Source organism: Choloepus didactylus, chromosome 22 (genome assembly GCF_015220235.1).
Source record: "Choloepus didactylus isolate mChoDid1 chromosome 22, mChoDid1.pri, whole genome shotgun sequence".
NCBI lineage: Eukaryota > Metazoa > Chordata > Mammalia > Pilosa > Megalonychidae > Choloepus > Choloepus didactylus.
The window spans coordinates 29,011,956-29,032,872 of record NC_051328.1 but is presented as its reverse complement, the minus strand read 5'-3'; the positions used below and the strand labels follow the sequence as shown (position 1 = coordinate 29,032,872).

Genomic DNA, 20,917 nt, shown 5'->3' with positions numbered 1-20,917 from the left:
AAAAGAGCTAAGATGGGCACACAACCTCCATGGCCAACAAAACTGACAAACCCAGAAGCCTAACTGCTTTCCCAACCTTACTGAACTAAAAATAAATTACCCACACCTCCATCAGATTAAAGACTGCAAACACTGACAAAATGTTATAAAGCATTTTAATTGTCAATGCTTTGAAATCAAATATTCTTTCTGCATCTCCTTCAGGCAAAGACGTTCTTTTAGAGCAGCATCTGAAAACTTTCAAGGCCCGGAGTTGGTCTTATAACCCGAAGCACAGCAAGGGCTCCCTCACCTACATATCCCAGCTGAGGGCCAGATGCAGCCACCCTGCTGCCCAGCACCCCAGCACGTGCTCCTCTCTAGGAAGCACCCAGCACTGAGGGGAGGAGGAGCGGATGGATGATCCTGATGGAGCGTATTTCAATTCTCCATCCTTCCTACTACACGTGGACTTCAACAGCACAGCTGGGAAAGGTGTTAGGGATGGTAGGGACCCTCACTCAAGCTTCCGAGGCATTAATGTGGCATCGTTCTAATTTTGTTACATAACAGCTTTACTGAGATGTAATTCATATACCATCAAGTTCACCCTTTTAAGGTGTACAATTCAATGATTCTTAGTATTTTCACAGAGCTGTGCAATGAACATCACTAATTCCAGAACATTTTCATCACCCCAGAAAGAAACTCCATACCCACTGGCAAGCACTCCCCATTCTCCCATGCCCCATCTCCTTGCAACCACTAATTTATTTTCTGTCTTTATGGATTTGTTTATTCTGGACATCTCCTGCAAATGGAATCATACAGTATGTGGCCTTTTGTGTCTGGCTTCTTTCACTTAGCATGTTTTCAAGGTTCATCCAGTTGTAGCATGTAGAAGTACTTCATTTTTATGGCTGAATATTATCCCTTGTATGCATATTCCGCATTTTGCTTATCTGTTCATCAGCTGATGGACATTTGGGCTGTTTCTACTTTTTGGCTGTTATGAATAATGCTGTTATGAATATTCGTGGACAAGTTTTTGTATGGACATTAAATTTTCATTTCTCTCGGGTATGTAGCTAGGTGTGGAATTGTGGAGTCATATGGCAATTCTATGTTCAACCTCCTGAGGAACTGCCAGACTGTTTTCCAAAGCAGTTGCGCCATCTTACATTCCCACCAGCAGCGTAGGAGGGTTCTAATTTCCTTACATTCTTTCCAACCCATTATCATCCATCCCTTGATTACAGCCATCCTTGTGGGCGTGAAGTGTTATCTGATTGTTTTTTTTTTTTTAATTTGTTTTTTGATTGGGATTTTGACTTGCATTTCCATGACAGCTAATGATATTGAACATCTTATCATGTATTTATTGGCCATTTGTATAATTCTTTGGAGAGATGTCTATTGAAATCCTTTGCCCATATTTGTTGAATTTTAAGAGTTCTTTATTTATTCTGGGCACAAGTCCCTCATCAGATATTTGATTTGCAAATATTTTCTCCCATTCTGTGCATTTTCTTTTCACTTTCTTGATGGTGTTCTTTGGAGAACAAAACTTTTACTTCTGATAAAGTCTGACTTATCTGTTTTCTTTGGTTGCTCATGTTTTGGTGCCATATCTAAGGATCCACTGCCTGACCCAAGATAACGAAGATAAAGTCATGTTTTCTTCTAAGAGTTTTATAATTTTAGGTCGTACATTTAGATCTCTGTTCCATCCTGAATTAATTTCTGTATATGGTGTGAGGAAGGGGGCCCAATCTCATTCCTTTGTATGTGGACACCCTGTTGCCCAGCATAACACAGCATCTCAGTAGCTACCATTTATTGAGCACTTTCTATGTGATGATGCCTGTCTAAACCCTTCACACATAGTGTTTAGGTTTGCTAATGCTGCTGGAATGCAAAACACCAGAGACGGATTGGCTTTTATAAAACAGGGTTTATTTGGTTACAGTTACAGTCTTAAGGCCATAAAGTGTCCAAGGTAACATATCAACAATAGGGTACCTTCACCGGAGGATGGCCAATGGTGTCCGGAAAACCTCTGGTAGCTGGGAAGGCACGTGGCTGGTGTCTGCTCCAAAGTTCTGGTTTCAAAATGGCTTTCTCCCAGGATGTTCCTCTCTAGGCTGCAGTTCCTCAAAAATGTCACTCTCAGTTGCACTTGGGGTATTTGTCCTCTCTCAGCTTCTCCAGAGCAAGAGTCCGCTTTCAACGGCCGTTTTCAAACTGTCTCTCATCTGCAGCTCCTGTGCTTTCTTCAAAGTGTCCCCCTTGGCTGTAGCTCCTCCTCAAACATCACTCACAGCTGCACTGAGTTCCCTCTGCCCGTCAGCTCATTTACATGGCTCCACTGATCAAGGCCCACCCTAAATGGGTGGGGCCATGCCTCCATGGAAATTATCCAATCAGAGTCATCACCCACAGCTGGGTGGGGCACGTCTCCAAAGAAACACTCAAAGAAATCTAATCAAAACTGATAACGTCTGCCCACACAAGATTACATCAAAGATAATGGCGTTTGGGGGACACAATACATTCAAACCGGCACACATAGTATCTAATTTAATCCTCAAGATAATCCGTGAAGACAAATACTATTACTATCCCCATATATAAACTGAGAAGTTGTGACTTAGTTTAAGGATTCCAGTCACAGAGCTGGCGAGTGGGGGAGTCTCTGACCGCAGGCAGTGGGTACCCAGGGCCCTGTTCCTGGCATCCCCGCTATGCTGCTCCTCTCGCAGGCACCACGTCTAGGCAGGTTTGCGGTTAGCAGGCTAAGAGGTGGTGCCTCGCTAGGCAGGAGAGCAGAAGATGGCACAGAGAAGGGAGCCGAGGTCTTGCCAAGATTGAGGACACACAGGAAACGGCGCCATCAGGAGCTGTGGAGGAAGCACCGGCCGCTGTTCTCAGCAAACGCGGGGTGGTCGCTGGGAGAAGCAGGGCAGCTGAAAGAGGCAGCTGGAGAACGTCACTTTGAGGTTGTCTCCTCTGTGGTCCAGGGTCCAGGAGCCCCGTGGGAGCCATGCCCTTTCTTCTAAGCTGAGAAGGAGGGTGTATCAGTTAGGGTTCTCTAGGGAAACAGAATCAATGAGAGATATCTATGAATATCAGATTTATAAAAGTGTCTCATGCAACTGTGGGTATGCACGAGTCCAAATTCCGTAGGGCAGGCAGCAAACTGGCAACTCCAAGGAAGATGTTCGATGAACTCCTCAGGAAACAAACTGGCAACTTCGACGAACTCCTCAGGAAGCGCTTCACTAGTCAGCCGAAGAAGTGAAGGTCCTCTATCTGTCTCACTTAAAAGTCTTCAACTGATTGATTGGATTAAATCCAGCCAACCGCCTTCTCTCATTGTGGAAGACACGCCCTTGTTGACATCAGCAGTCACAGATGCAGCCAACTGACTGATGATTTAATAAACCAGCCTGTTGGTTTATTAACCAGCCACAAACATCCTCACAGCAATGGTTAGGCCAGTGCTTGCTTGACCAGACAGCTGGGTACCATCACTTGGCCAAGTTGACACATGAACCCAACCATCATAGAGTGTTTCTGGGAGGGATGGCCAGGCTCCAACTAGCACTAGACTGGTGGGGTGTGGGATCTCTGGGGGTCCAGCTTAGCTATGGGAGGAGACGTCAGCATCCAGAAACGTCAGCACAAAGCACAAAGCAACATGCTGAGCCATTCAGAGCATTACAAACCAACATCAGAGAGGAGCACCCATGGGCCCATTTCATTCAACACCAGTGCAGCCCTCCTCCCAGGGGCTCTAGCTTTTGTGCTGAACTCACAGATTTCTCTTATGTCCTCTTGGTCCCTACCGGAGGTGACTGGGAGTTAGAAAAGGTGTTTTTCTTGTTTGTTTTGCCCAGCTGTGAATTACTCTATGCAGATTCCTCACCTGGAGCCACACAACCATACCTCCAAAATGTACTGGCCTCTCCTATAAACCCTCCAAGGGGCGAGCCTTCCTAAGAAGCCCAGGTTCAAGGGCAGGCCTCATTTGACTTCTTGTTGGGGTGCACTGTGCTCCCAGGAACAGCCTGGCCTGGGGGTCCTGAGTAACCCTGCCTCCTTCCCAGAGGGTCTGCTTGCAGACACAGCTGTTAAGGCAGCGGCTGCCCCTCCTCACCGTCCCCATGCTCCGTGTGAATTTGGCACTGATGGTGGCCCAGCTGGAGGCACAGGCTGTGTTCATGTCCCTGTCCCCTTTCCTTGTCTCCACATGTACCTCCATTGGTCCCAATGCCAGGCCAAAGGCCATTTTGGCAACAAAGTATTCCAAAGTACAAAGGGACCAACACAGGGAGTGACCACAAAGAAACCCTCCCCATCTGGGATCATCTGGGGCCAGAGCTCCAATGCTGAAGGGCTGGTGCCTCTGGCAGGCACTGGGCGAGGGGCTGCTGCTTGGCCCAGCCTTATTGAGGCTGCGGGGAGCACCGGGCGTGGTGGACCACAGCATGGTCGTGGGAGTCTGCTGGACTTAGCACTAACCAGCTGTGCAAGTGGGCATGCTCCTTAACCTCTCAAAGCTCAGTTTCCTCACTTGGAGAGTGTTCCGGTTTGCTAGAGCTGCTGTTATGCAAAATACCAAAAATGGACTGGCTTTTATAAAGGGGATTTATTATGTTACAAAGTAACAGTACTAAGGCCATAAAAGTGTTCATACTAAGGCATCAACAAGATGATACCTTCACTGAAGAATGGCCAGTGGGGTCTGGAACACCTCTGCCAGCTGGGAAGGCATGTGGCTGGTGGCTGCTGGTCCTTTGCTCCTGGGTTGTGTTTCAAAACGGCTTTCTGCAAAATATCTCTGGCTTCTGTTTTTGCTCCTCCCTCTCAGCTCCTGTGAGTCGTTGCTTCTTTCTCCCAGGGCATTTATAAGCACTTGGTAGTCCTCTCTTAGCTTCTCTAGGGCAAACTCTGGGCTTCATCTCTTAGCTTAGCATCTCCAAATGTCCTTGTGTCTGCATCTCCAAGTGTCTCAAGCATCAGCGTCTGTGTCGGCTCTTGAGCTCTTTTAAGTATTCCAGTGAACTGATATGGTGGGGTTCACATCTCCAAGGAAATTATCTAATCAAAGGTCTTGCCCACAGTTGGGTGAGTCACATCTCCACAGAAACACTCAATCAAAAGGTTCCTCCCCAAAAGACTGGGTCAAAAGATCACGGCTCTTCTGGAGTCCATAACAGTTTCAAACTGGCATAGAGAGTGAGGGAAAGAAACGTCCCCATTGAACAAGACCAGGCCTGTAGCGCACTTGGCCTGGGCCTGCCACCTAGTCCGTGCTCAGTTAAGTGGGAATTCTAGGGCTGGCAAACGTCCCATAGCCCAGAGCCCTGCAGCACCTCACTGGCTGTTACCTTCCGGGAGCCTCTGTGTCTTGGAATGAACGACTGGGGCTCGAGGGAGAGTGGGAATGTGTTTCTGGGCGGGGGACTCCAGGTCTGGGACAATTCCACAGTGCTGTGCTGGAGGCAGGGAGCAGGAGGGGGGCCACCTGTGACCTGGCCCTCGGGGAGGGAGATCGCTCACCCTCGGCCGAAAGATGGGCCCAAGATGGCTGCTCTGGACACAGCTCCAGGCTCCTGAGCCTTGGCGTCTCCTCTGGGCCATGCTGCCCACTCCTGCCACCAAATCTCTGTGTTCAGGATCATGTGGAGACCCCTAAGGTGGCAGAAGGGAGGAGTTGGGCAAAGTCACACCTGTGAAAAGCTATGTCAAGTAATTCCCCTCTCACAGCGCAGGGGTTGTTGGGAAAGCTTTTGCAGTTCAGCCGCTCTCAGTGCTCCCAGGATTTAAAGACTACAAATAGCAAGAGGTCAGGCGCTTTGTGATGGAACGCCAGGTACCTTCCCTGAGCCTCAGCTTGCAGGAAGCCAGGGTGTGCTGGAACTTTGGGAGCTGCTCAGGCCTGGCTTGCTTGGAGTGTAGTTCTTGGGGGTGGGGGTGACCCGGGGTTCCCAATGCCCTCTGAGAGGAGGAGCCTCCCCAGGACAGGTTGGCTGGGAACCCCATACAACTGGGCAGAGACAACAGGTCTGGGTAGGGCACCCTTTCATGGAGGGGAGGGCAATGCTTCTGGGTGGATTGGCCAAGGATCCCGTAAGTTTGCATCCTGGCCAGGTGGCCCAGGGGGCTCGGGGTCAGATGGGGATGGGCGGGGGGCTGTCTCTGCTCACCAGAGACAGGGCAAAGGCCTCCTGGAGCTCTCCCAGCCTTTGTTTCCTCCCTCACCTCCCTGCCACTCTCCTGACCCACATAGCCCTGCAGGCCCAGTTGGCTTGAGATGGAACCTGATATTCTCAGGCAGGGCTGTGGGCCCAGAAGGAGATGGGGCGGATAGAGAGGAAGAGAGAACCAACCACTCGGGAGTGTTACTACAGGAATCGTGGGACTCTCAGCTGAACTAATTTCTGCTGACTGCGGCCTGCCTCCACTCTGGGGAGAGCTCCGGGCGCTGCCATTGGCCACTTCCACCCACCCCCAGCCACGGCTCCGGCACCCGCTCCCCGCATCGCTCATTGCACGCTCCCCGAGCCTGGTTGGAAGCCAGCCTCCCTTTCCCAGCAGCTCTAATAAAAGCCAGCTCGGCTGAGCTCCCCTGATGGGGAGGCCCTGGGCCTGAACGGACATGACCCCTTCACATCTGGGGAAGCCAGGACCCGGGGAGGTGGAACGACCTGCTCCAGGACGGCGGGCCAGGCGGGGTGGGGCCGGGCTAGGAGCAGGTGCCAGCGATGCAGGGCATGACCTCGGACCATGCACCCTGCAGAGGTGCCGGGATGATGGGGCTGCGGGCGCTTCTCAGGCCTGTCGAGGAGACAGGGGCTGTCTGACCTGGCTTAGAACCAGGAGGCCAGGGAGGCCTCAGGGGGGTTCCCTTCAGGGGACCAAGAAGGGGACTCTCCTTCCCCAGTCCCGAGCGGCCCAGGCGGGAGGGGCGCGCGGGGTCTGGGCCAGCAGCTCTGGAGAAGGCCGAAGGCCACCGCACCTCGCATTTGGGTTTGGTCAAAGCAGGAGCCTCGGCTGGCTCCGGCAGGAAGCACATGTGACCCGCGGCAGGCTGAGGGGCCAACAGATGCCGCCGGGAGCTCTCGGTGTAGACCAGGCTGGTGCGGTGAGCGGCTGGGGAGCCAGCCCTGCAGATGTGACTAAGTGAAACCTGATGTGGAGACATGAGAATCTGTAGAACGTCTCACAAACAACCTTCCCTGGGATGTTTTGGATTGAGTTTTGTGGCTATGACGTGAAGGAACCTCACATGTTAGGATAAAAATAGCTCTGGCCTCAATACACAACGCGAATTAACAGTTCAACAAAACCAGATGTGAGAATGCTGGCCGCCAGCTCAGGCCCCTGCTCCCCCCAGCTTCCCCCCATAGTCCAGAGGGAGCAGCACCAGCACAGACGGGAGCCCCGGAGACGCCGGGTCAGAACCAGGTCTTCCGAGGTGGGCCATCACGGGGCTGGCCCAGGCCATGCTCTGCGGCAGGGGCTGCGGGACTCGGCGGCTGGGGGGAGCACAGGGACTGGGCTGGGAAGGGGTGGCTTCCCACAGAGCCGAGTGGCTGGGAGGAAGGGGCTGCAAAGGCCTCTTCCTAAGCAGGGTCTCTGGGGCAGGGGTGGGTGGGTGGGTGGTGCTGCTCAGAGGGAGGGGCCACAGACCCCGCAGCTGTGGGGACAGGAGTGGTTAGGGTGCTGCAGTCGTGGCTCCCCTGGGACCCGACCCAAGAGGCAGTCACTTTCTGATCTGTGGGCCAGCCCCGCTGAGGTCAGCGAGGACAGGAACCCTCCGTCTGCCTGGAACAGTCGCCCCAATCCGGGAGGCTTTCCAGCTGTTCCCAGGCAGTCAGAGAGAAGCTAACGGGCCACAGCAGGGCCCTGGGAGCAATTTCCAGCTGACACAGCAGGGGAGAGAGCAGCCCAGAGAGGCCAGCCCCCCGCTGCTGCAGGGAGAGGAAGGAGGGGCCAGGTGAGCAGGAGGCCTGGGGGAGGGCTTTCCACCTGGTGACAAGGCAGGCCTGGGAGTGAGGGCCAGAGAACACTTCCCTGGGCAGTGGGGCTCAGGGAGCCTCCGTGGGGCCCATCGTCCGCCATTCTAATTAACTCTGAGAAAGGGGTGCTGCCCCCTCGCTGCGTGCCTGAGGCTGGGGATGTGGTGGTGACAGACCCCGGCCCTGGGGTCTGAGATGGAGCTTCCCAAACTGCACTGAGCACACAAACTACCTGGGGATCCTGATGCTGAAAGTCTGGGGTGGGGCCTGGCCCCCACCTTTCTGAAGGGCTCCCAGCGACCCTGGTGCTTCCCCAACCTGTATGGGGAGTAGCCAGGGTCTGGAGACCATGGCTGGCAGGGAGGCAGATGAGTCCATGGCCACCCACACTGAGAGGGACGGAGAGGGATGCACGGGCGGAAGGGAGGCGGGAGACACGAACATCTCAAGCCGAAGGGGGCCCTCGGAGCCAGCCTTGCTATGAGACACCCCGGGTCCTATAACAAAGAGGATGAAAGCAAAGGCAGCCCCTCAGCCGACCCCACAACCACCCCATCAGTCAACATATGGAGGAGGGGAGGCAGCGCAGGGGCCACAGCACAGGTCGGGGGCAGAGCGGGGCTGTGCACTAACAGACCCCAGCACCCAGGCTCTCTACATGGCCTCCTGGGGACGGAAAAGAGTGTGGGTGCAGGGAGAGGGCCTTCAAAGTGCAAAGGCCACTGGGCAAGGCTTTTTAGAGGCTGAGGAATGGTCTGTTGTGGCTGGAGGTGGTGGAGGGGCAGAAGAGGGAGGGCAGTTCAGGAATGCCAGGCTGGGGCCACGCCCAGTGCCACAGGAGGGCCCAGGACTGCCCGGCCAGCTGCCACACTCCTCCCCGCAGGCTGTGGAAGCTTCCAGGGCTGGGCCAGGGGATTCACGTGTGCTCCACGTACTGTGTGTGTGGCGGTCAGGCAGCCTCCGCCAATCTCTGTCCAATGGCCCCACCCAAGGTGGGGATGACAACTGGGTTCGCCTCTGAGAGTTTTCGTGACAAGTCAAGTAGCCAATATGCGTCATGCGCCTAGAACAGTGCCTGGAACTAATAAGAACTCAATAAATGCTGACAACTGTAATCTACAGTCAGCGTTATTACTGGGTAAAGAGCCCCAGAGACATTTTCTGGACTCCTTCTAGAACCTGTTTCTGTCTGGTGACACGAACGTGCTCCGACAGTTGACCACACTGGCCTGGGCTATTAAAGGAAGGGAAAAGAATCACAATATTTCATTTTCACCATGATTTTAAAGCAAGGGGTGAAAACCCCAGCTTGGTCCAGACAGACCTGTGTGGTGTGTTGACACAAGAGGTTTTTCTCCCACCAAGAATAGACCCTGTGGCAGGAACGGGAAGTCAGAGAAGACTGGGCTTTAGGGGCAAGCATCAGTCTGGGGTGACCTTTGGCCCCAGGTGGCCACACTGGTCTGGGCTTGGCCAGGGACTCCGAAGGCAGGACAGGGTCACCCTGCAGCAGCTACGTCCAGGCCCCAGGAGGCCCGGCATGTCTCTAAACAGTGGGCTGATCCCAGAGACCTCTCCAGCCCTGTCCAGCCCCCGAGCAGGCCCACAGGCATGCAGGAGGGCTGCATGATCCCTGCTTCCCCAGAGCTGGCAGGGCCTCCCCTGACTCCTCCCCAAGTGGAGTGGGAGAGAAAGCACAAAAGGAGCTGAGTCCCAAGGAGACCCAAGGGGTCATTTTGTTTCATCTCATCAGATCACAAGCAAGGGAAGTCCACAGGAGAAGGAACGTGTGTCTCTTCCCCAGCCTCTCGCAGAGCCGCCCACTCCCGGCAGCTCGTGCCCTCCTGACTGCCCCAAAGGCCAGTCAAGACCCAGCCTGGACTCCACGGACAGACGCCACCGCCTCTCCTGTCAGGAAGGAGGGGGTGAGGCCCCAGGAGCCACTGGAGAGGGAGATGTTTACACTTTGCCAGGCGGGAGGAAAATCCCATGTGGGCAACTCTGCCTTCCCGGCCCTCGGGGACCACTGCTGCGGCACATTTAGGCCAACACAGCAGCTAACTAGGCCCCGCTCCACCGCTGCCCCCATCTGCTCCACCAAGTCTGCAGACACAGCAGGCAGGCGGGGGCATTTGTTTCCCTACAAACACCACTGATTTCATCTTTGCTAGGCTCCCTGCCTCCTCTGCTGTTCCAAAAGTTACTTTTCAGGAGTGTGTGTGTGTGTGTGTGTGTGTGTGTGTGTGTCTGTGTGTCTGTGTGTGGTTCTACCCCAAGGGGAAACAACCCAGGGGTCTGCAAGTCCTCAAAGCTGGGCCCTGGAGAGTGAGAGGAAAGCAGTATCTAAGCAGGGAGAGGGTCTGGCCTTGCGCCCCATCCACGTGCATGACCAGATAGAAACAGGCCCAGTGACCCCCTTGCCTGCCTGAGAGGCCACGTGAGCAGAAACAGTGAGCAGGGGAACGAGTCCTGTGTGCTTCCTGCCCTCAGTGGACACCCTGAACCCTCGTGGGGTGTGGCGAGTACAGGCAGCTGGGGTGGAAGGCAGGGCACAGCTCGTCTCCCACGCTCCGCTCTTGCTGGCCTCACCTAGAGACTGGCCTTCCAGATGATGACGTGGGGACCTGTCCATCCTCTCTGCTTTCAGAGACGTGGGCAAATTCAGGGCTTAAATGCAGAGCCTGGTAGGACGTCCTGACCCTTAAAAACCAGGGCCCCACTGGCGGAAACCTCATGAAAGCTATGGACATGCCTGTGTGCATGTGGCTCTGCCTGGAGGTTCCTGCATCCCCTGCTGTCCTTCCGTGAGTCTCAGGTGAAGAACTCGTGGGCTACTGTGTTGCGTATCCCAGAAGTAAGAGGTGCTGCTGGCTACTGGCACTTCCTTGCGCTCTTTCCAGGATGGAATTTCTTCCCATCTGGCACCCTGTTTTTTCTCGATGAATCAGGGCAAGTCTCTGGCTGATGAGCACTGGTGTGACAGCCGTCGTGAACCACAGAAGGCGCTCCTGCCTCACCCTTGTTAGCAGCCCATCCACCTCGGCGGGAGCGGGAGTCGGGCTGACAGTTTGCCATGCGAGTCCCCTTAGCCCCTGTTCCTGAGCCCTGGGAGGGCTGATGCACCCCCTGCTCCCCCGGCAAAGCTGAGCCACCTGGGGGTCTTGGTGGGCCCTCAGCAGCCTTCCTGGCCTATCCTTCCACCAGCGGGTCCCAGCCCACACTTATCAATTGCTCTGTGCCTGAGAGGAAGAGAAAACGCATCTCATGGGTAAAGGGACAGACGCGAGAGTCCTGGGAGAATCAAGGTGTCCTTCCCCTGTCCCAGGCTACTCCCACCCCTCTGAAAACGCACGACAACTGCCTCCTGGGTGGGGAGAGCTGAGGGCGCACAGTGAGGGGCTCCTCCCCACCAGGGCCCTCCGCTTGGCTGCTGGCCCCTCCCACTGAGGCCCCACCATCATCCCTGGTTCCCTGCCACACACCTCGGGGACTTCAGCTGACCCTCTGCAGCTGACTTGGGGACCCAGGATGGAGAGTGGACTCATGGGCTGAGGGGCAGAGAGCACCAACCCCAACAGGGGTCAGGATGAGGGACTCACTTCCCTGCCCACGGCCCCTGATCGCCTTGAGACTGGCTTCACCAGGAAGGAAAACAACTGCATCCCGGCAAAACAAGAGAAAGAGGAAGCAAGGGGGTTGCTAGAGCCCCTTACTCCCTTGCTGGCTTTGGCCAGAAACAGCTGGAAGCAGGGACCTGCTGCAGGCAGAGCACACGCAACGGAGGGGCCTGCACGAGATCCTGCTGCAGAGAGTCAGGGAGCCTGTGACACCAGGCCCTGGTCTTAGCGTCACCAGTGAGATGCCTTCAACACAGGCCTCTGCTGTGACCTGTGCCCACTGAGCACAGTCAGGCCTGCAGGGCTCCGGCAACTCCCTGCACTTCTTGGGGCCTGGCCTGGGCTCTGGGCAAATCTGGCCAAGGTGGCTGCTTGAGCAGGTGTCCTCAGGGCGGGGCTCCAGAAGGCCTTCGGGAGTCTGCACGGTGGGGCCGAGGGAGGGAAGCTGCTGCTGAAAGGTCCCAAATCTATCTGACACTTAGCTTCCGCACTAAAGTTTGAGCTGTCCGGGGATCCTGTGTCTGGATGTCAAGTGCTGCTCCACGGACAAAGACAAGCCCGGGAGGCACCCAAGCTGCCTGGACACTTCCCTCTCAACATGTGCCCCTGGGCATTTTCCAGGCCTGCTTCCTGAAGGCAAGGGGCTGGGAGTCACGCCGGCATGGGGAGAAGGGCTGCCTGCCATGTGGAAGGACAGGGACGAGTGTAGGGATGCCACAGCCACCTTCTCTGCCAGGACGGCCTGAGCAACCTGGGGGAATTATCTCGCCTCTTGTCTGGGCTGCCTGCCACGTTGTGAGCTACTTTTAGCTTCTCGGTGAGGAAGGGAGCAGCTGCCCAGCCTTCTGTCACCTGTGAGACCCAGGACTCTAAGCCCCCGAGTCCAGAGTCGGGAGACAGTGCTCCAGTAGAGACAACTAGCTGGGCAGATGGGTTTCTATTTAGCCAATGGCTCAAAAGTATGAAAGGATACTCTGTCCAGACGGGCAGGAAGCTGGGAAAGAGGGCTGGGAGGGTGTCTTACGGGGGCTGCTGAGTGTGGGTCCAGAGGGAGGAGGCGAGTGGGTCCCCTGCCCTGGGGCCTCCCGCCAAGCGGCAGAGCACTAGGAGGAAACGCACCGATCCCTCCCTGGCAGAGCTCAGGGCTCCAGGATGACGGCCCCAGGACCGCCCCGGCCCAGGACAGGGAGCAGAAGTAGCACTTCTAGGGTGTGTGAGGCCGGAGCCCGGGGGGAGTGCTTACTGGGAGCGCTCAGCAGGCCGGCTCTGCCCGCGGCGGGCACCTGGAGCTCCGAGAGGCTGGCCCGCAGGTCGGGGCCGTTGAGGGGGCCCAGGTCACCCGTCTGGCCCGCGGGGGAGGAAGCAATTTCTGCCAACACCTCCAGATCCTTCAGGATAACCTGTGGGGAGAAAAGCAGAGGATGAGGGAAACGGCCATCCAGAGAGCTGTGCTGAACACGGCGGAGACGCAAGGTCAGAGGCTGAGAACCGCCTCCAGGGCCTGGGGTAATTATGGGCCTGGTGGGAGCCGAGCCTCAAAGACGATGGCTTTCAAAGAGCTTAGAAAAGTTCAACGAAGGCTATGGATTTGAGAGAATATAAACTGGCAGTGGACAGGGCTAGTAGTGGAAGGAAGCAGGAACCGGAGGCCTGGCCAGTCTGGCGTCCCCTGCTGGGGCCAGAGGGATCCCCAGGAGATGTGGACTTGGGGGCAGCGTGTGCTCAGAGCAGGTGCATCTTGGGGCTTCTGGGCCAGCCACAGCCACACCTTACTGTTGGCCGGAGCCAGGAGCCAACAGTGCCCTCTGGTTGGGGGCTTGACTGTCTCCAGAAAAGTATGTCCACGTCCTAACTCCTGGTACCTTATTTGGAAATAGGGTCTTTGCAGAGGCAGTCAAGTTAGGATGAGGCCACTCTGGATGCAGGTGGGCATGCTCAATGAACAGCGTTCTTATAAGAAAGCCACGGGGAGACACACGGGGATGAAGGCCGTGTGACGATGGGCGCAGAGGCTGAGGTGCTATGGCTGCAAGCCGAGGGAAGCCAGGGCTCCTTGGTAGCCACCAGAAGCTAGGAGGAGGCAAGGAAGGAGTCCTCCTTGTAGCCTCAGACAAAGCATGGCCCTGCTGGCATCTTGATTTCAAACTTCTGGCCTCCAGAATTGTGAAAGAATAGACTTTGGTTGTTTTAAGCCACCCAGTTTTTGGTAATTTGTTAGGCAGCCCCAGGAAACGGAGGTGCCTCCAAACCACACTGTGCTCAGGGCAGTCACCGCTGGCCACCCCCAGACCAGAGACCACAGAACCAAATTCTTCTGCAGGCTCGAGGCTGCTGTGGCCCCCAAAGGACCCTCCACATTCAGGGAGTGCCTCTGGGGTCCAGGATGGAGGGCTTCATCCCTCCCAGGGCTTAATTCTTGGCTGTCCCCACAGGCTCCCACACAGGTCTGAGTGGGGTAAGGCCTCTGAGGTCTGACCAAGCTTTCTAAGCTTTTCCAAGGCAGGGGCAGAGGTGAGTATGGAGAACAGCCTGGAGTGTGAACTCAGGTCAGTGTTGTGTATCACGAGGTGCCCAGCAGCTGCCCCTACAAGCAGAGACCCCACACCCATGCCCGGCCCCCTCCTCTCTCCCGGCTGTGCACCTGGCACTGGCAGCCAGCAGGGCAGCAAGGCGGAGCTCGGGACCTGCCCTGTGAGGAGGGAAACACTGGCTCCAGGCGGCTTCATGGGGGTGGAAGGTGGGCATGAGCATGCATGTGCCTGTGTGTGCAACTCCGCAGCTCACCTGCCCACCCTCTGCAATGGCCATGCTCCAGTTCTGCTCCCACTCATCTCTGTGCTCTGGTAAGAGGCATTTTGCCTGTCCTCTCCACAGCTGTACCCCGTCCCCCGACGTCTCCAGCTCATAGGAGATCCCAGCAAACATCAGTTGAATGACTGGATGACTGTGTCCCTACCTGGGCTACATGGACAGAGCCCAGGCCAAAAATTACTATGGCAACAGATGCTTCAAAATTGGCCAGTTGGGGAGAACATGGCCAAGGTAAGCGCGTGAGAAGACTGCTATGGGCTTCTTCTGGGCTGATGAAAATGTTCTGGGATTAGATGGTGGTGATGGTTGCACAACTTTGTGAATTTACTAAAACTCCACTGCACTCTGTGCACTGCCTATTCCTGAGAGCCATGGGCCTGGGGTCTGTGTGGATGGACAGAGATGTGTCCTCCAGGCAGTGAACCCTGTGGTCAAACACAGCAAATGAGAAAAGTGAGCCAGCTGGGGCCAGGCCAGCACCTGGTGCCATCCCCAACACCATGAAGGACATCCTGACCTGTCAGAGCCACCTGCACCTGAGGGGCACAGTCCCGGGCGAGCTCTGCCCCCACCTTCTGAGTGGCTCCAGGCCAGGCTGCCAAGGGAGGAGGCCACCTCCCCCCACCAGCCAGTCAATGCCCTCACCTGTCAGGCTCACCTTACACACACGGACTCTGAGGGTTGAACAGTCACCTGCTCAAGGTAACAGTGAGCACATGCCAAACCCAGCTCCAATCCCCAGCCCTGAGCCAGACAAGCTCATATGGGGCTTTGGGGTCATCCTGACCCTGCCATTCAGCTACCAGGCCTTGGAGCAGTTAACTTCGTCTGTTCCTCTGCCCCTCACCACCTATGATCCCTCCTGAGTGGGGCCAGGCCTGGGCTAGGTGTAGGAGCTGTAAGGCTGGCAGACCCGGCTCTGCCTTTGATGAGGTCACAGACTCTTGGGGGGTGAGGGTGGGGACAGGCAGGTAACAAGTCTGGTAACAGCCCAGGTGCGATGGGGGTCAGCACCCCAGCCCTGCCCGAGAGAAGATGGGAGGTTTCTATGGAAGAACTAGTGAAGGAATTCGCCAAAGGAATGGGGTGGAGAGAATGGCATAAGCCATTCATGGCACAGGGGACATTGTGGCACGTTCCAGGAAGCTTTTGGTATAGCCCGTATAGGGCATGGGGCAGCAGCTCAGAGCCTGGCTGAAATCGAGGCTGGTCACTGAGAGCTTATGACTGACAAGAGAGCCTGAACTTGGTTTTGCAGGGGACGGGAGACTCAGTTTCTTGTGTGAAAATGGATATTGGACCTTGTGAAGTTATGGTGAAGATTACAGGGACCCTCGTGTGCAAAGCACAGAAAGTAGGCCCACGGGGGAGATTCGGTTGGGAGATTTCTGGAACAACAGCAGAGGCATTCCGTGGCCCTGGCTGCAGGGGGCTGGACCAGGCAGGACAGCCCTGTACGGGGGCTTCTGGGGCTGTAGACCTCACTCTCTCACTAAACAGAATCTGGATCAACCCATCTCTGCACTACCTCCTCCCTGGAGAGCAGAGCCAGAAAAGCTGCACATTTTACAGTTTGAATTCTCTTATTTTAAAAAGTTTAACACCAAATGGCAAATGAATGCAAATTATGCTTCAATTTTACAATTAAAAGCTGGAAATGTCTACAGGTTCCTTCAGGATTGCCAGCCACTCCTCTCGTGCTTACATATCGAAAGACGAAAGACGTGCCTCTGGTCCCCAGGAGTGGGGCAGCCTCTCCAGCCCCCTCGGAGGAAGGGGGAATGGGGAGCCGGCCTGTGGCTATGACGGGGCTCCCTGACACCCAGGCTGCTGGACCACCAAGCCCAGCCGACCAGCAAAGCCCACTCAGCCCGGGACCCGCCTTGGGGGCTGCAGAGCAACAAGCCCATGGCAGACCCAGGTCAGGGCTCTGCCTCTCCCTGAGGAGGGAGAAGGTGCCCTGGGGAGATGGAGAGCCCTGGGGGGTCGGGGGTGAAGGGTGCCCACGGGAGGCTGCGATGGAGCGAGCAGGTCAGGGTTTTGATGTCATACCTTGGTGTGCAGGCAGGAGCCTCCAGGATGAGAGACAAGCCCGTGCTGACAGGGCACCCCCAGAGGCCAGGAGGCAAGGCCCCGGTGCTCTGGGATCCGGACCCCCTCCAGCGAGCAGCCTGGCTGGGCCCGGGCCCATCGCTGGCCTGCAGTCCTGGCTCTGAGGACGGGGAAAGGCTCAGAGAGAGCGGGAGGAAGCCTCACCAATTAGTATGCACCACACAGCTTTTTGCAAAATGAATATAAAACACTTGTGCTTTCTTTTTGTGTGAGAGAAAGAAGCAGGGAAAGAGAGGGAGGGAGGAAGGTTACAAAAAAGCAATATTCTGCAGGAGCAGGAGGGCCTGCCGTTACCGTGGCAACAGGCAGGGGGCTGGGGAGGGCTCGTCAGCTGCTCCCCCCGTTCTGGTGTGGCCATCAGTGGAGTGATGGGGTCGGTGGCCACTGGGGGCGGAAAACATCTGAAAAAGCACCCCTGAGGGAGAGGCCTTAATGTGAGAAGAGGACGCTTCTTGTCCTCCATGACTTGAGGAACAAAAAACTAGAAGCCAGAGGATTCTTGAGGAAGCCCTTCTTTCTGGAGGTGACCCTACCCAGAGGGTTCTTCACCACCCAAGGGTGCACCTCCATTTGGGAGGGGATCAGTAGCAGGATGGGGCCCCGGCAGCCCGTCAGACCCCTATGTGCCAGCAGCCAAGGACAGTCTTGGGGACGGTTGCCGTTTCCTCCCTTCCTTTACTGGCCTGTGCAGGCCCTTCCTGTCCCAACACCTCACCGGGAGACCGGCCTGGAGGGCCCCTGGGACCCGGGGCTGCCTCTCTCCCTCAGTCCCCGGGGTGCTGCTGGCTGCTCCCTCACCTCCTGGGGAAGAGCTGGAGACAGAGCCGGCTTCGTGACACCAGGTACTGGCCCGAGAGGCTCAGCCTTGCCTCCTCCAGGACCCCTGCGCATGGAGTCACAGGGTGAAGTGCTCAGCAGCTGCTGAACTGACGTGTCAGGCAGGAGACAGAAGATGGATGGTTCTGAATAGCTCCTGCCATGGATGGAAAAGCCTCTCACTTCATGACCCACTTACGATTAAGAAACTTTTGTCAAAGGTTTTGACAGGCCACCAGTCAACTATTAGGCCCTACATGTCAATGGGCTCAGCTTTCCAGCCCCACTAGGAGGGGGACCTTCTCATGAAGACAGGAAATTAGCCAACACCCCCAAGCTGGGCCCTCTCCAGGCCCAGCCAGGAGGAAGCTGTGAGAAGGTTTCTGAGGGATACATTTGGTGCTAGTGGAGAGGTGAATTCAGCCTGGAGGTTGAGATCCAACCAGTACAGGCCCCTGCCAAGGGCCATCTGATGCCTTTGCCCAGAGCAGCTGGGTCACGGAGCCGTGGGCCTCGGCTGAGATCCAGGCCAGGCTGGGCTGCGCCTTGTTCTTGTTAAGTGGAGCTGATGTTAAGTGCAGAGGCACCAGAGGACAGGCCTCCATGGGAAGCTGTGGGCCCTTCTGCTTCGTCTCCACACAGAAGCAGGTCAGATCTCTGCTCCCCGGCCTGCCCAAGTACAGAATGGCTCCCGCAGCCCACAGGGCTTGCTGGTCAGCCAGGGAAATGAGCCAAGGCAGCCAGGCTGCTGGCCCCAGGAACTCCTGGCCCCCGTGGGGTTCTGGAGGGACGTGTCCATGCCAGCCGGCACAGGGTCCAGAGGCTTCCGTCCTGGACACACAGTCAACGTGAGCTGTGGAAGGCAGCCCAGCCCGGAAAAGGGATGGGATTCTAAGAGATCTGGTCTGCTTTGGGGTGCCAGCCTCGCAGCCCTGTCTTCTGCAACGAGGAAGGCGAGCATTGCCAAAGTGAAGAACATTTAGATTTGGGGGTGGGAGAGATGGATTGCTTAGGCTCAGATCTGTTCTATTTCCCACTGAGGAAAAAACCCTGATTAAAAACTTTCATGTCTTGGCAAAGCAAAAACAACTTGGAAAAAAAAAAAGAAAAGACTAGATCTCAGTCTGTGTTGCTGACTCTGGACACAGGCATTTAGGGATCAGGACTGCCCACCCCCCCTTAAAAAAAAAAAACTTTTAAAATCCTACAGTGCGTAGCACTGTGCCACATGTGCAAAAGGCCGGCACCTGATGTTTGTTGTTGAATTCCACTCATCAACAGCGAGATGAGAACCCTGCTTAGCTGTCTCTGAGGAAGAAGGGAAATAAAGGCTAGCCTTGGGTAGGACAGCTTGAAGACCTGCTCGAGACTACTTCCACCCCCAGGGTCTCCTTCCTGCTTCTTCAAGCCACTGCTGTTTGCATCATCCAGGCTCCTGACCAGGAGAGGACTCTCTCAGGGTTATAAACTGTCCCGGCGAGCGGGAGGGACGAGCTGTGCACACACACCATTGCGGCTTGGTTACCAGGCGCGGGCCTCAGGGCCCAGCTACCTCCGGGCCCCAGTGCATGGCAACCAGCGGGATCAGCTCTGGGCTCCTGGGTCTCCTCCCTCCCGCTGGGCTCCCCTAACCCCAGCCTACTCATCAGCACATCCTGCTCCCAAGGACGTCGGCGCCTCCCACTGGAAGGCCTACGTCTTAAGGCCTCAGCAGGGTCGGATCCCACCAGGAAGGGCCAGGCCGGGGGTGGGGTGAGCCTCCCACCCAGCCAACCTTGTTTGTTCACTTTCTCCTACAATGCTTCTGACCACATCCTCACTGAGCCCATGGATGAGGGGCCATCAGAGGACAGGGGTACAAAAGGGAATGAATGTACACGGGCTATAATGACAGGGGGGCCCTGGCCCAGCCCTGATGTGAGGTGGTTGACAAACAAGGCTTCCCGGAACATCTAAGCTGGGATCTTGACCAAATCATTTGACTTCCCTGAGTCTCAGTTTCCTCTTCCTCTGCGGAGAATGGGGAAAACAACAGGACCTACCCTCAAGAGGCTACTGAAAAGACGAAATAAGATCATGCACATCTGATGTGTAGCCCAGGGTGTGTCACGGAGCAAACCAGCCTTAAATGGCAGCTCCTCTTGCTGGCAGTGGGGAGAAGGGTGCAGTCCTCAGCACCTCTGGGCTCACCAAAAACTCCTGTCAGGTTCGTGGCCCTTGTCGAATGCCAACAGGAAGGTGCCAGAGAAATTCTGCCAGTTCAGTTTTGCCCACTTCCAGAGGAGGAAAAACCAACACACAACTTACAAGAGATTTTGACTTCTGAAGACACCCTGAGCATTGAGTGGGAAATGGGGTGAGCACAGGGGGCCCTGGCCTGGCCACTACCCTGAGGGCTACAGATGGAGGGCAACAGGACTGGGAGCTGGGGCAGGGCAGGGGGTCTCCAAACAGGATCTTACTCTAGTCAAGGCCTGCGGTTCTCAATGAGAGCTGTGCATCCAAATCACCTGGGAGCCTGCTTAAAATACCTGCACCCAGGTGAGAAGGCCCTACCCGAGAGCACAGTTCAGGAGACCTGAGATAAGGACCAAGCAGCTGTAAGTTAAAAGCTCCAGAGAGTTCTGAAGGCAGCTCTGGTTTGGACAGCTCCACGGTGGGGCTTCTGGGCCCAGGTTGTGGGACCTTGAGAACTTCTTGAGCTAAAGGCGAGACAGGCAGAGGGAGGGGGTGGGTGTGGAGATGAGCCAGTGGGGGTACAGGGGTGGGGGACATGAGCCAGTGGGGGTGCAGGGGTGGGGAGAGGAGCCAGTGGGGGTGCAGGGGTGGGGGAGAGGAGCCAGTGGGGGAACAGGGGTGGGGGACATGAGCCAGTGGGGGTGCTGGGAGTGGGGGAGAGGAGTCAGTCAAGGGCGCTGGGGCTCGTGGGGGATGAGCCAGCATGGGGTGCCAAAGCCAGCCAGGCACAGGGACACGTAGCATGATGGGCCGGGCGAGAGGCCCCATCTCTTCCCTGGAGAAGGCTGCCCTTGACGGGCTCCCCTGTGGTGTTCCTGCTTTGGGAAGGTGGCCTCCCTTTCTTCCACCCTCCTCAGTGCCAACTTGTGTGTTCCCGGGGAGCTCAGGTGGCAGGGCCCATGCTGCACACTTCATCGGCCGATGTGCTCAGCGTGAGGACACTGGCCCCTGCGCCCAGTAGAAGGAGTGAATACCAAAAGCCTCCCACACACAAACCTGCCTTTCCCAGGGTGGGGTACTGCCAGGCCACCAGCGGGAATCACAGACCTGCCCTGCACTTGCGGGTGGCTGATGTGGGACACGGAAAGCACGGAGCAGAAACACGGAAGAGTGAGGGAGCAGAAGCCCTCTCACCAGGTGCAGTTCTAGGACTGTCACCATGCCCTGTTCATCTCCTCCCTGGAGATAATTTGCTGCCAAGGGCTCACTTCACAAGGCCAGAGTCCCGCCAGGACCCCTAGCGGTGGCTGCTGGTGGCTCTGCGTGGCCGTGGGGTGCAGCAGCCGGAGAGGTCAGGCCTGGGGGCCCCGCTGTCCC

General features: G+C 56.3%; 1 protein-coding gene across 2 annotated transcripts in view; it reads right to left on the bottom strand.

The window, feature by feature from the left end:
- The window catches only part of VAC14 (VAC14 component of PIKFYVE complex), a 120,907-nt gene that overhangs the window by 39,375 nt on the left and 60,615 nt on the right, over positions 1–20,917 (bottom strand). For both annotated transcript variants that reach the window (XR_005213777.1, XM_037815587.1), the window contains exon 13: positions 12,867–13,023. Coding sequence is in view for 1 of the 2 variants with exons in the window: in XM_037815587.1 (XP_037671515.1) it covers positions 12,867–13,023 (157 nt within the window). In the remaining variant the exon portion in view is untranslated. The remainder of the gene's footprint in view (positions 1–12,866; positions 13,024–20,917) is intronic.